The 13,023-nt window shown below is 50.2% G+C and overlaps 1 protein-coding gene across 1 annotated transcript in view; it reads right to left on the reverse strand.

Moving 5' to 3' along the window:
• Positions 1–13,023, reverse strand: part of CSMD2 (CUB and Sushi multiple domains 2) — a 553,689-nt gene that overhangs the window by 278,779 nt on the left and 261,887 nt on the right. The window contains exon 11 of the mRNA XM_040455784.1: positions 1,266–1,369. Coding sequence (XP_040311718.1) covers positions 1,266–1,369 — 104 coding nt within the window. The remainder of the gene's footprint in view (positions 1–1,265; positions 1,370–13,023) is intronic.

A 13,023-nucleotide genomic window follows, 5' to 3' on the forward strand; every position in this document is an offset into this window, starting at 1 on the left:
CTTGGGGCTTGTCAGTCTCCATTATCATGTGAGCCGATTCCTTAAAATAAATCCCTTGCTCTCTGTGTACATCCTATTGGTTCTGTTTCTCTGGAGAACCCTGATGAATACAGTGGAGTAGGCAGGGGGGAGGGGATGTCCTTCAGGCTCACATTCCATTTCTTTCTCCTAAGAGATTCCAAGTCCCAGCCATGTCACCTGATTCAGAGGGTAATGTCATGAGTCATTTAACTGTCCTGACAGGATCTTCTCTGGCAGGTGTGGGAAGGGCCCAGAACAGAACAGCTCCTGGACAGGGAAGCTATTACTGAATAGCCATTTCTCCTTCAGCATTAAAAGCAGAGGGTGTTAGCCTGGTCGGGAAGGGGTATGGCATGGGATGCTCTCCTCAGCTAAAATCAAACAAAAGGCATGAACTCAAGTGCTGGTTCTGCCTCCAACTAGCTTTGTAACCTTTGGGTCTCAGTTTCCCTACCTGTTAAATGGGGATAATAACACAAATTAAATGAGATATTGGATGTGAAGTTTCCCTTCCCAGTACCTGGGCACACGGCGGATGTTTGGTGTACATGAAACCCTCCTCCCTCCTCTCCCTGCCATCTGGGCAGGGGAGAGGAGCAAGATCAGGCTGTCTGTGCTGGGCCACATGCACCAACAGGAGTGTTTTCCTATGTTTATGTCAGGCTAGTGGTGGTGGGCAAAAGAGGAGTTAATGCTCCTCACCAGATGCAAGACCCAACACAATGGAATCCCAGGACAGTGAGATATTACCCTCTCCCTTGACTAGACCACATGACACTAGCCTTTCGTTGCTCAGGAAATGTGGTCATCATGTGTATGTGGTCCCAGATCCCTGAAACCATCCATTTCCCAGATAGTTCTTAGCATGCGGGAGGTTAGCAAAACACTTCCCCTGTCTCTGTCTGAAGTCAGACTGCCATAAATGGACATGGCCTTGAGAAGAAGCTGGAGGATGGCAGAAGCAGGGTCTACACAGAAGCAGACCATCATGTGGAATGCTCCAGGCGTGCACACAAAGCCCTGACTCTCCCTGCTCCCTGAGAAATGGTTCATTCTATACTCTCTTCCTGTGAGAATTTGGCCAGTGCTCTGGAACAGAGGGGCTGAAACCAGCAGCACAGCAGGACCCCTGTCCTTGACACGGTGTGGCCCGGGGACCAGAAAGGACATGATGCATCATTCCACCACCCCCATGCCAGGGGCATGTGCTCCCACCCTCCCGACCACAGCCCCACTTCACTCACACGTAGAGGACAGTTTTCTGATCCCCGTCCTGCCCGCCGTCCCCCACCGTCAGGGTGTCGTAGCCCCTTTCCAAGTCGAAGTCCTCAAAGGCCAGCTTGATCACCTGGGGAGGGAGCATGGGGTTAGGGGGCAGGTAGGGGCTGCCAAGAGACACGCGTACAGCTGTGAGGACAGTGAGAAGTTCCCTCCTTGGGTCCCGATGCCCAGAGTCCCTGCGACACCTCCCCACATAACCCTTGATCCAAACTGAGCATTTCCATGCCACCTCTTGGAGCATGAGCTATTTTTTTCCAGGCTATAGTCTCTAGAGTCCCCTGATGTTTCCCAAAGATGTTCACAGCACATCTGGCCAATTCTGGGGACTGTTATGGGAACATCAGGCACATCTGGCTGCCTGTGAGAAGATTAGATTCTTTCTTCATGCTTTAAGGCACAGAAATCCCCTGGACTTGGTGTCAATTTTTCAGGCCACATGTGGCATCTCAGCTATCTAGCCCCCAGGGATCTGGGGGGCAGAACTTTCTCTTAGCCTCTCTTCTTCCTGCTTTGCTCCACCCTCTTTTATTTGTTGAATAAATGAATGTTCCAGGAAGGAGGTTTCAACAATGTTCTCTCCTGTTCCAGTCCTGCCTTCGACAATATTTACTAAACACACAGCATATGCCAGGTCTAGGAGGTGGGGTTTCAGCAGTGAGCATGGTCCCTGCCATGGTGAGCAGGGGAGACAGAAAGTACACTGAGAATTGCCATGCTGGTTGATAGGTGTCCTGGTGAGGGGCCTGTGGCTCACAGAGCCTGCACCGGGGGTAGGAGGAAGATGGTCCGTAGTAGTGCTGAGGGTTTTGAAGCCTAAAGACAACGGTCAGGCTGCAGGAGGATGCTGGGAGAGGGAAGGACCATTCCGAGGAGCCAGAGGCACAGGGCCTGAGCTGTGGCAGAGATGGGACATTCTAGAACAAGTGTTCACTGTCTGTTGATGGAAGGTCCACACACTAAGCACACCTGCTAGCTGTTTCACTATGGGGGACGATGTGGTTGGAGGTTCAGTGCAAGGAGGTGACTCAAGAAGGTCCAGAACTTGAGAATTTTGCCTGGAGCTAAGTCCAAAGGGTCTTATAATCTCCCCTGATCCAAAGAGTTGGAGTTTATCCTGAGGGAGAGGTGGTAGAAAAGTTTTAAACAGTGGGTGGCAGGGGCACATGGGCGTTTGAGAAAAACATCCATCTGGCTGCTCATGTGGAAACAGATGTGGTGGGAGTGAGGCCAGAGTGGTGAGGATGGTTCTAGGCATTTGTACTCAACTAGGTGAGTGATGGAAGTGGCGTGGGGGGGGGGGCGCGGCTGGAAACGAGAGACAGGGCCTGGCAATATTTAGGGCTTTGTGACTGGATGGGTGGGGACCAAGGGAGGGGACGGGATTCTGGATGACTTGTGGGTCTCCGAACAGGTGGCTGGTGGTGCCATTCATGAAGACAGGACACAGAGAGGCACCACTCCTAATGGCTAATCTGGGCCTCTTTTTATGGGTTTCATTTTTTTAAAGGTTTTATTTAAATTGCAGCTAGTTAGCCTACAGTGTAATATTACTTGCAGGTGTACAATATAGTGATTCAACATTTCCACACAACACCTGGTGCTCATCACGACAAGTGCGCTCCCTAACCTCCATCACCCTCCCCCATCTCCTCCTCCCCTCTGGTAACCATCAGTTTGCTCTCTATACTTGAGTCCATTTCTTGGTTTGTCTCTCTTTTTTCCCTGCTTATGATCATTTGTTTTGTTTCTTAAATTCCACGTATGGGTGAAATCATATGGTATTTGTCTTTCTCTGACAGACTTATTTCACTTAGTATTATATTCTCTTGCCCCATCCATGTTGTAGAAAATGGTAAGATTTCATTCTTTTTTATGGCTGAGTAATATTCCATTGTGTGTGTGTGTGTGTGTGTGTGTGTGTGTGTGTGTGTGTGTACACTCCACATCTTCTTTATCCATTCATCTGTGGTTCCAATCTGATGAAGACTTTCCCCTCCCAGTGGGGAGGCTGGAGGTGTTCTTTGTGTTCTATTCTATGACCCAAGGAGTAGAGAATTCTCATGGATGGTTTTTCCTTGTTGTGCAGGTGTCCTCTGTGCAAACCCACAAACTGCTAGGGGACTTGCACAGCCTCACCCCCGGGTGCCTTCAGGGATCTCAGAGGCCAGCTGCTGCTGCACTGATTCATCAGCCTGGCCACCATTTCTGAGGGCCCCTCTGCATGGGGCATGGTGTTCACAGTGGGGAGCATCTCTGTTATAAGTACACCCTCGAGCACAGAACAAGATGGCAGAGGAGATGAGTGCCACTGGCTGGAAGGAAGGCTTCCCAAAGGAAATGAAGCCCAGGCTGAGTTCAGGAGATGAACCCGAGTTACCTAAATGGATGAGGAAGGGGAAGCCATCCAGGCGGAGGGAGGAGCAGGTGAACGGGCAAAGGTCTAGAGACTCCTGACAGTGGTTTAATGCAGATGGAAGTGGAGGCTGGTGATGGGAGGAAGTGGGAGGACCAGATTAGGAAAGGCTGTCTGTCATGCTAAGGATTTGGGCTTTGTCCTAAAGGCAAGGGGAAATGATGGACGATTTTTGAGGAAAGGTATGACGTGTCATTTTTGTTTTAGCAGCAACAGCACTGAGGGCTGGTGGGAAACCCAGGAGAGTCTGAGCTGTGGCAGTGTGTGTGTGAGGAGGGTATATGTGCCTGCAGCAGGCAGCGGCTGGGGTGCGTTAGGAAAGAGGGGACAGCAGGTAACTGTCAACAGTTGAGTGGGGATGCCTTAGCCTCTCTGGTTTTCCCACTGACAGGCAAGATCGCCCCCCCCGCCATGCTCCCTGATGGCCAATGGCATCATTGGGGGACCATCCGCTCAGGCTGGAAACTCCTTCCTTTCTCACCCTCCCTGGTCCTGTCCTATAAGAATGTCACCATTTCCCAGCCAGACACACATGAAGGAGACCTGGGAATCTGCTGGGATCTGGGCATTGGCGACTCTGGTTTGTACAGACACCTCCTTCCCCATGGGCTCCCCTAGCAATGTCTCTTCCCTGAGACCCGTCTTCTCCAAGTGCTCGGATACCCTTCCTCACCTCTGTGTCAGCACTTACCTGCTGTACTGGCACTGATCTGTTTACCTGCTCCTCCACTACATGTGCCAGGCACGTGCCAGGGGCTCAGACAGTGCTAAATCAGAGAACATTTTCCAAACCCTTCCCAGTTCTCCAGCAAGGACAGATTGCTAGGCTCCCAGTCCCCCATACAAGTTACCATGTGGAATAAAAGCTGGCAAACTGTTTCTGTAAAGGGCCAGAGAGTAAATATTTAAGCATATGATGTCTGTTGCAACTACCCACCTCTGCTGTTGTAGCACGAATGCAGCCATAGATAATATATACGTGAATGGGTATGACTGTGCTCCAGTAAAACCTGATTTACAAAAAAAAGCAATGCTAGCTTGCTGACCCCTGGTCTAGGAGATTCTTTGAGACACCTAATCACAGTTTTTGATCATCTTTTCGTAACGAGAGTTCTTCACTACAAGCACTGACCCTACAGCATGCTCAACTCTGCTCTGAGCAGTTTAGATGCATCAATTCACATCGACTCACAACAGTAGCTGCTATGAATACCTCCAGTTTACAAATGGCACAGAGATGTTAGGCGACTTGCCTAAGATCACACGGCCAAGTGGTAGAACTGGGACTCACCAGGCCACCAGAGGCCAGGCTCTTTGCCGCTTGCTGCCTCACAGCAGCCCCAGTGAGGCCTTAGGTCCACTGGGTAGGGACCATGACTTACCCTTTCAAACCCTCCCTAAGCTCTTTTGCTGAATCCCAGCAGCATGGCAAACGCTTGGGCACACAAAATCCTGCTAAGGCTGGCAGTGCCTTTTGCAGGAGGAGGGGCCTGGCCTCTGCAGGGAATAATGGCCCTGGATGCACATTCTTGCCACCATCACCCCCTTGCAGCCAGCCCTGGGGCAGAGGACACTGGCTCACCAAGCCACCTCCAAAAAAGCCAGGGTATGATTATTATGTCTATAATGGGAAACTACTGCTTGGAAGGCCAGAACCCAGAGCCATAAAATGATTCCCATCACTGGTTAGAGCAGCCATGGATGTGAACTGCATTTTAGAGCATCTGACCCTAACGCAGGAGATAATTACACCGAGTAGACCGTACAACAGACATAACATTGCAGTTTTGGGACAGGCCCCCAGTGCACAACGTACTGATGCTTTCATTTTTTTCCCTCCTCTCTTTGGCCTTTGTTTAAAGATGAGATCCTATAATGACTCATTAACTGACACGCACATCAATCACATTCGCAAAGTGTCTTCCCGAGACAGGAGAGTGGCAGCACGTGAAACAGGCGTGATCAAAGAGGCATATTTGTATACAGCTCAGACACCCAATTTGCGCCCATTATGAGTAGATGAACCCATCATCTAGCACAGAGTGACTGAGCACCTGCCATGTGCCAAGCACCGAGCTAGCTGCTTCCCAAGTGTTACCTCGCCTGCCTGGCAGGTTAGAAGCAGAACCCCAAATGCTGAGAGCACGGTGAGGATGGTGATGGCTGGGGATGGCAGTGAAGGGGAAAATGACAGGGGGCTGCCCGAGGAGGGAGGTGTGCTGGGCCCCACAGGGTGGAGAAGGGTGTGCTCTCTGTCCAGTAGAAACTGTGAATAGTGAACTAAGAAGGAAGAGCAGGGAAGGCAGTCAAGGCAGGGCAGGGGTGAGGGGTGAGAGCAGCCTGGTGGGGTCTGCAGTTGGCTTTTGCCTGGCAGGCCAGAGCGGGTGGTCTGGACTTGATGGTGAACATGAGGGGAAGCTGTAACTCAGCATGAAGGGAGGGCTGGAGGCAGGGAGACCTGCCAGGAGGCTGGTACGGGGCCCTGGAGTGGTGGGAAGGGGGAGGAGTCTGGAGACTATCACCTCAGCACACAGCTGCCTTCCGGGGGAACAGTGGGGGATGGGAGTAAGGCCATGTGCAATGTGCAACCTGGGTTCTGGAGGATAATCCTTGCTTCCCTTTTTTTAAACATTACTTTTATTTTTTATTTTATTTATTAATTTTTTGAGAGAGAGAGAGAGAGAGAGAGAGAGAGAGAGAGATTGGGAATCCCAAGAGAGACAGAAGGAGGGAGAGAGAAGCAGGGCTTACCCGAAGCGGGGCTCAAACTCACCCAGTGCGGGACTCAAACTCACAAACCCTGATCACCTGATGCGGGACTCAAACAAACCCTGAAATCATGACTTGAGCCGAAGTCAGATGCTTAACCTACTGAGCCACCCAGGAGCCCCAGTCTTTGCTTCCTGAATACTGCCCAGGGCCTCCCAAAGGGCAGGGATCCCCAGGCCTGCCAGCCTGTGCCCAGTGCCTCAGTAAGGCTGCAGGGATCTGACAGCTCACAGGCATTTTTTTTTTTTTTTTTTTTTTTGAAAGCTGGAATCCAAGAGACCCAGCCTGAGACAGTTTTGTCCAAGGAGTGAATTTTTGTAACAGCCTCCCTGCTGGACTCCCTGCCTCTGCTGCCTTCCTTCACTCTGTACCCAAAGCTCTGTGCCCCAGGATCCCTTAGAGTAGGGGCTGGATGACTATGGTCCTTGGGCCAAATCGGCCTGTGGACTGTTTTCGTATGGTCCCTTGAGCTAAGAAGTGCTCTTACATTTTAAAATATTTAACAAATAAATAAGCCATTACAAAGAAGAATGTGCAACAGAAACTTCACGTGGTCCTCGAAGCCTAAAATATTTATCATCTGGCTCTTTATAGAAAAAGTGTGCTGGGCCTAGAGCAAGGTTTTTCAAGTTGACTTCCCAGGCACTGTAAGGTTCCATGAAGGTACTTCCCTGGCCACCAACACAGGTGGAGAGGGAGCCACAGTGGGCAGAGCCCTCCTCCAACCAAAGCAGTTCCTTTTGATCTAGTTCATGTTTGGGGATTCTGTGATAGACATCGACTGTGGCTTACTCAATGTCTCTCCCTCCGTTTACCCGTACCTAACAGAACTCTGAGTGTGGAGTGCAGCAACGAACCTAGCTAACCTCAGAGCTAAGGATGGCTAAGCAACAGGATTCTGGGCAATGAGACAGGAGCTGAAGAGCCCTCAGGGCATTTCCCCACCTTTCTCCTTGCTTTCCCAGAATACAGATGTGAGGACCCAGGTGGAACAGCCTTCTTTGATCATGAGGACAAGAGCCCGCACACAGAGAACGGCAGAGGGAAAAACAGAAGGTGCTTGAGACCTGAATGAAATATGAAACCAGCCCTGGACTCTTCACTTCTGGGCCTCTGGTCTATATGAGGGAATAAACTGTTTTGCTGAAGCTTCTGTGGAGGCATTTTCTCCAGTTCAGAGCCAATCACAACCTACTGGCTACAGGTTCTGAAGAAAGGCTTCATCACCATGGAAAAGTGTGCCAACTCTTGATCCCCAGGATTAAGCTCAGCATCTTGGCAAGGAAATCCGAGGCTTAAATGGCATTGTCTGCCCCTTCCCAGCTCATTAGAGCTCCCTTCCACCATGGTCTGCTCCAGTCCTACTTCCCCAATTCTGCCTCAGAGCACTTCTCTGAGCCCCTGAGGGCTGACCGCGCCCCCCCCCCCAACCCCCTGCAGCCTCGGTTTACTAATGCTGCTGTCAGTTTGACCACTAGTTCCATGAAAGGGAGGGAATCCCTTTTCCTGGGCACAGCCTGCATGGTGATTCCTGGCCGGGTCTTGCTGAGGGCCCAGATCAGGGCTGGACAGGTGGCTCTTGGGGTTGGGGAGGAAGGCAGGCCAGTGGGAAGGCTGACCGTAACCCTGGGAGTTGAAGGGGAGCGGCCGCCAGTACCCTTGAGGCTTTGGCGGAGGCTGGGAAAGAAAGCCCAGGGGCAGAAACTAAGAACTTTCAGAAGTTCCGGAACTTTGGTCACTAACTCAGGTTGAATTCTCGAGGCTCTGAGAGTAGCAAAGCCTTTCATCCATTCATGGGCTCATCCACTCACTGACTGATGAATTCATTTATTCACTTATTCATTCAACCGTTAAAATGCATTTGCCAAGTGCTCTGCTTTGGAGAGGCAGCTGCAGGCAAGCGAAACGTGGCCACTGTCCTGAGAGACCTCAGTCTCGAAGAGGAGACACGGGAGCATGTGGAAAACACCACGCGGTGTGACGGGTGCTGGCACTGCGGACGCATGGGGATGGGGCACATATAAGGGCCACAGAAAGTCCTGGACAGTGGAAGAGCAGGGCCTGCCTTGAAGAACAGAGGAGGGGGTGGGGGGACACCAAGGCCACAGTCAGGTCAAGGAAGAAAGGAACACCAAGAGGTGACGTACAGTGAGGACAAGGGTAAGAGGCACAGAATCAGGTTTAGCAGGTTTTGCAGGAAGTCATTAAAGGGTCCCACTCCAGGAATGGGCTTGGGGGACTTGGGGGAGACCCTTCTGGTAGCCAGCCAGCCTCTCACACGGGGCCCATCACGGACAGGGCATGAGTACATGTTTGCTGAATGTTCACAAGTGAGTGAACAAATGGGCCAACAAATGTGCTCCTGACATCTGCACCAGCAAGTGATCATTTGCCTGGGGCGTGATTTCTCAGTTCTGCAGGTCTACAAAGGGGGAGTGATACTGGTAATCCCCAAGGAACAATCATCAAAAGGCTGGTATCTTTGGCTTTGAGGTTCATAACAGGAGCTTTCCTTTCCCTCTCCTTTCCTTGGCCCACCGCCCTCCTCCTTCCACCTTTCTCTGTCTCCCCTGCCTTGCTTTTACTTCCTCTCTAGCGAACGTGGCTTGACTCTCGGGCTCACATCCAGCGAGGTTCACGTGCAAATCAGATCATGTCTTGAGTTCACACCGAGGAGCTTCAGAAGAAAGGTAGATGTGTGCAGGTAGGGGGCACCGACACGGGTCTGGGCTTCAGTTTTGACTGAAAAAATGGCATCGGTATGTCTTCTGGGAGGCCCAACTGAGAGGTCCTGACAGGAGGCCCCCAGGCTTCACGTGGCAGGGCTGTACCTGAGAGATACCTGACCCAGAGACAGGTCTTCTCCGTCAGTTCTTTGCGCATTCAAACATCTGCTGAGCTCCTCCTTTGTGCCAAGCACCCACGCTGACTGAAGAGGGACTCAACAAAATGCCATCCCTGCTTTCAGGGCACTCATGGGCTATGGGAGAAGGAGATTCTAAACATAGCACGACATGATACCCACACAGACGACAGGTGCTGATAAAATGCTATAGGAACCGAAGTAGAACAAAGATTTGGTTGGAGCGAGGAGGGCTTCTCAGAAGAGGGGGTATTTGGGCCGTGTCTCAAAGGGGGACAGAAATTTGGAGGGGAAAGGAAGGCACACTGAGATAGGATGTGCCCGGACAGAGGTCTTAAAGGGCCAGGTATGTCTACAAACTAGGAGTTCAGTGCGGCTGAAGCCAGGGTTGCCTGAGTGGAAGGACGGAGGGACGGGTGGGCCCTGTGCGCTTTGCTGCAAGGCAAGGGGGTGGTTGTTTATCCATAAGGTTGGCTGGTCAGAGCCTCAGGGGCACCCTTTAAAGGTACAGGTTCCAGGCATCCATCCCAGATCCACTGAATCATATCTTCAAAGAGCTCTGGAATTTGTGCCTCAAAATACTTCTCTGGGTATTTTTGATGATTAACCAAAGTTTGGGAATATTATTATGGGCAGAATGACTCTAAGGACCAAGATAGCCCACGTGGCCAAGGTGGGGCTGACATTTCTCAAGGATATCTCAATCAAAGGGAGAATGTGGAGCCATTTGGAATAGGCCAGCATCACTTGCTCTGAGCCTTGTCTCTTCTCCTTGAATATGCTAAGCTTCCAGGAAGATGGACTGGGTATTTGTAATTGTTTTATTCTTAGTTTACTGAGTACAGACCTACCATTCACCCACCGTCCCAATAAGACTGTAAGCTCTTGTCCCCACGGTGCAGAGCTCGTGTTCTGCCCATAGGTGCTCCATCAATGCTGGTGTCTTGACATAGGTTCTTGGCAATTTCCACACCAGAGCATTTTATTTCTCTTTGGACCTTTTTATGGCTCCTGAGGGCAGTGGGGGGAGGGGAGTCCTAGTTACTGGAACATTCCTCCCTCTTAAGCTCAGCCAGCAAAGGTTCTAGAAGGGGAATGGAATTCCAGGAAGAGTCCTCACATCCACGGATACCCAGGTGCCTGGGATGAATAATCATCTCATGACCATAAGGAGAGGCAGGGACATGTGTCCCGCTCTGCTCACTTGCAGGCAAACCTCAGCCTCTCCTAACACCATCCTTCTTCACCTGCTCCTTGCAAGGGAGACCCTGTCGTCTCAGTCCTATGTGCCTCTCACTTACTTCAGATACTTGTACATCTTCACTCTCTTCCTCTTTGCCTGCTCTGCGCTCAGCCTACAAACATACTCTAGTTTCTAACGTCCTAAACAAACCAACACTCTGAGCAGCCCCAAACTTTCTGTCCACGCTCCTTCCCTCTCATGCTCTTTCTCCTTCCTTTATGTCACCTTGAAACTTATCAAAGAGCTATCTAGGCTCCTTGTCCCTAGAGCCTCCCCTCCCACCCATTCACTCCCTGCCCCACAGCTGTTCCTGTCCCCAAAGCTTCACTGAAAGGTCCTCTTCCAAGTCCAAAGGCAACAGTCTCTTTCCAGCGCTTTCCCCAACAAGACTTGTTCATCACCACCACTGTCAGACATATTCTGGTTGGAAACCCTTCCTCCCTCTGTGGTGTGATTCTCCTACCTTACACTGCTCTTCCTGTGTCTTGCACTGTATTTCTTTCATCTATAAGGATGGTGTTCCCAGATCCATTCAGAATCTTCCTATTCTCTTCACTCTCTCCAGGAAGTGTTGTCTATTCCTTAGGCTTCTATTCTCACCCATGTGCTGATGAAGTAACACCCAAATCTCACCCAGACTGACCCAGTGTCCAACCAGTGTATCCAAATGTCACTAGATGAAGCACAGGCACTTCAAATGCACCGTTTCCATCCTGACCACTGAAAACACTTCTTCCTGTTTCATTTTCTTTTAAAGACTCCCATTGGGCCAAGTCGGAAAGTATCAAGTCATTATTCATCTGTCCATTGAGTCAATGTTTGCTGGGTGATCATTATGTGCCAGGCACTGTGCTGGTCACTTGGGATACATTGTTGAGTAAGACCCTCTTTCTCTCCTGATCCTCACAGCCAGTCAGCCACCAGGTCCCATTCCATTCCCTACATTTCTCTTAAACCTGTCTCCCTCTCCATGTTTCCAAAGCCTTTGGTTGGTGTCCCCATTTCTCTTACTTGGGTAATTGCTTCTGCCTCCTAACTGGTCTCTCTCCCTCCAGTATCCCTCTTGAATCCTCTCCACTGCTGCCAGAGTGATCTTTCAAAAACTCAGACCTTCCTGCTATTGCTTTTGTTCAGAAGAAAGCAGGACTCCCATCCTTACCAAGGCTGATCCCAGGGCTGTCAGTCCTACACCCTCCCATTTACTCTGGGACCTTGTTCCATCCAGCAGCATAGCCCAGCCACTGAAATGTATGGGCAGTGGAGTCACAAAGACCAGGTTTAAATCCTGGTGATGCCACTCCCTGGCTATGCACTATGGCTAAGTTTCCTACCCTTTCAACCTATCCACAATTCACGCTCTTTATCCATCAAGTGGGTCTCTTAAAACCTAATTAATTGTGAAGAGGATGAAATAAAATCATTTATACAGAAGGCTTAGCTCAGTGCTCAGCATATAAACTGTTACCGTTATTTTCAAGGGTCTAACACCTGTACCCTTAAAAATCTGTTTCAGGACAAAACCCAAGCCTCTCTGCCAAGCATCTAGGCTGACCATAATCTGGATCCTATGACCTTCCATTCCTCATCTTGATCCAGACATGCTGAATTACTTTCAGTTCTGAGAGGTGTTCTACATCTCAGTGCCTTTACACCTGCATCTACTCTCATATAATGATTTCCAAGCCAACACATCCTTTAAGATCCTGCTCAAATGTCTCCTCCTCTGTGAAAACTTCCTGACCTTCCAGTTAGTGGCTCCTTCCAACATTTTCCAAGATAGCGAACTGAATACCCCTCCGTCTGCACTTACCCAAACTCTAGCTTTTTATTTATAGGCCTGTCTTCTCTCCTATGTATTGTTCCTCAAAGGCAGAGATCATATCTATAGTCAATGAATGAAAAAGTCCTCATCTCATGACATATTGTGAACTTGAAGAGACTGTGCTTTTTGCTGTGGGAAATGCTCCAAAGGGGATTGGACAGGCAGTCCTTGGACACACCTGTATCTCTCCTGTGGGTCAGTGGACAAAGTCAGAAACACACTGTGCATTTCCCCTGATGTTTGCAGGAAGGCAGTTCTGATTCTTTAGTCTTGGATTTTGAGTTGCCCCACTTATACCCCCGTCTTTCTGCCCTCAATGCTCCCTGACTCTCCTCCCGTGTGGTGTCAGTAAGGGACTTCCTTCAGCCTTTCTGGGATGCTCAGCACTGCCTGAAGTTCATAAAGAACCCATGGAGATGACAGGAACATCCTTTTTTACAGCTTCATTCTGAGGGAATACCCTTTGGAGAGGCTGTTTTCAGGAACCCAGGTTGGTGTGACCTCCTCCTGCAGGACATGTGAGGGAGAGACTGATATGGGGCCACTGACCTCACACACCAGCCAAGACTAGCTCTTCTGGGCAGGGGAGGGGAGGGTGAATCAAATTGTTT

This window comes from Herpailurus yagouaroundi, unplaced genomic scaffold (assembly GCF_014898765.1).
Source record: "Herpailurus yagouaroundi ecotype Mexico unplaced genomic scaffold, PumYag 77, whole genome shotgun sequence".
In the NCBI taxonomy this organism is placed as follows: Eukaryota; Metazoa; Chordata; class Mammalia; order Carnivora; family Felidae; genus Herpailurus; species Herpailurus yagouaroundi.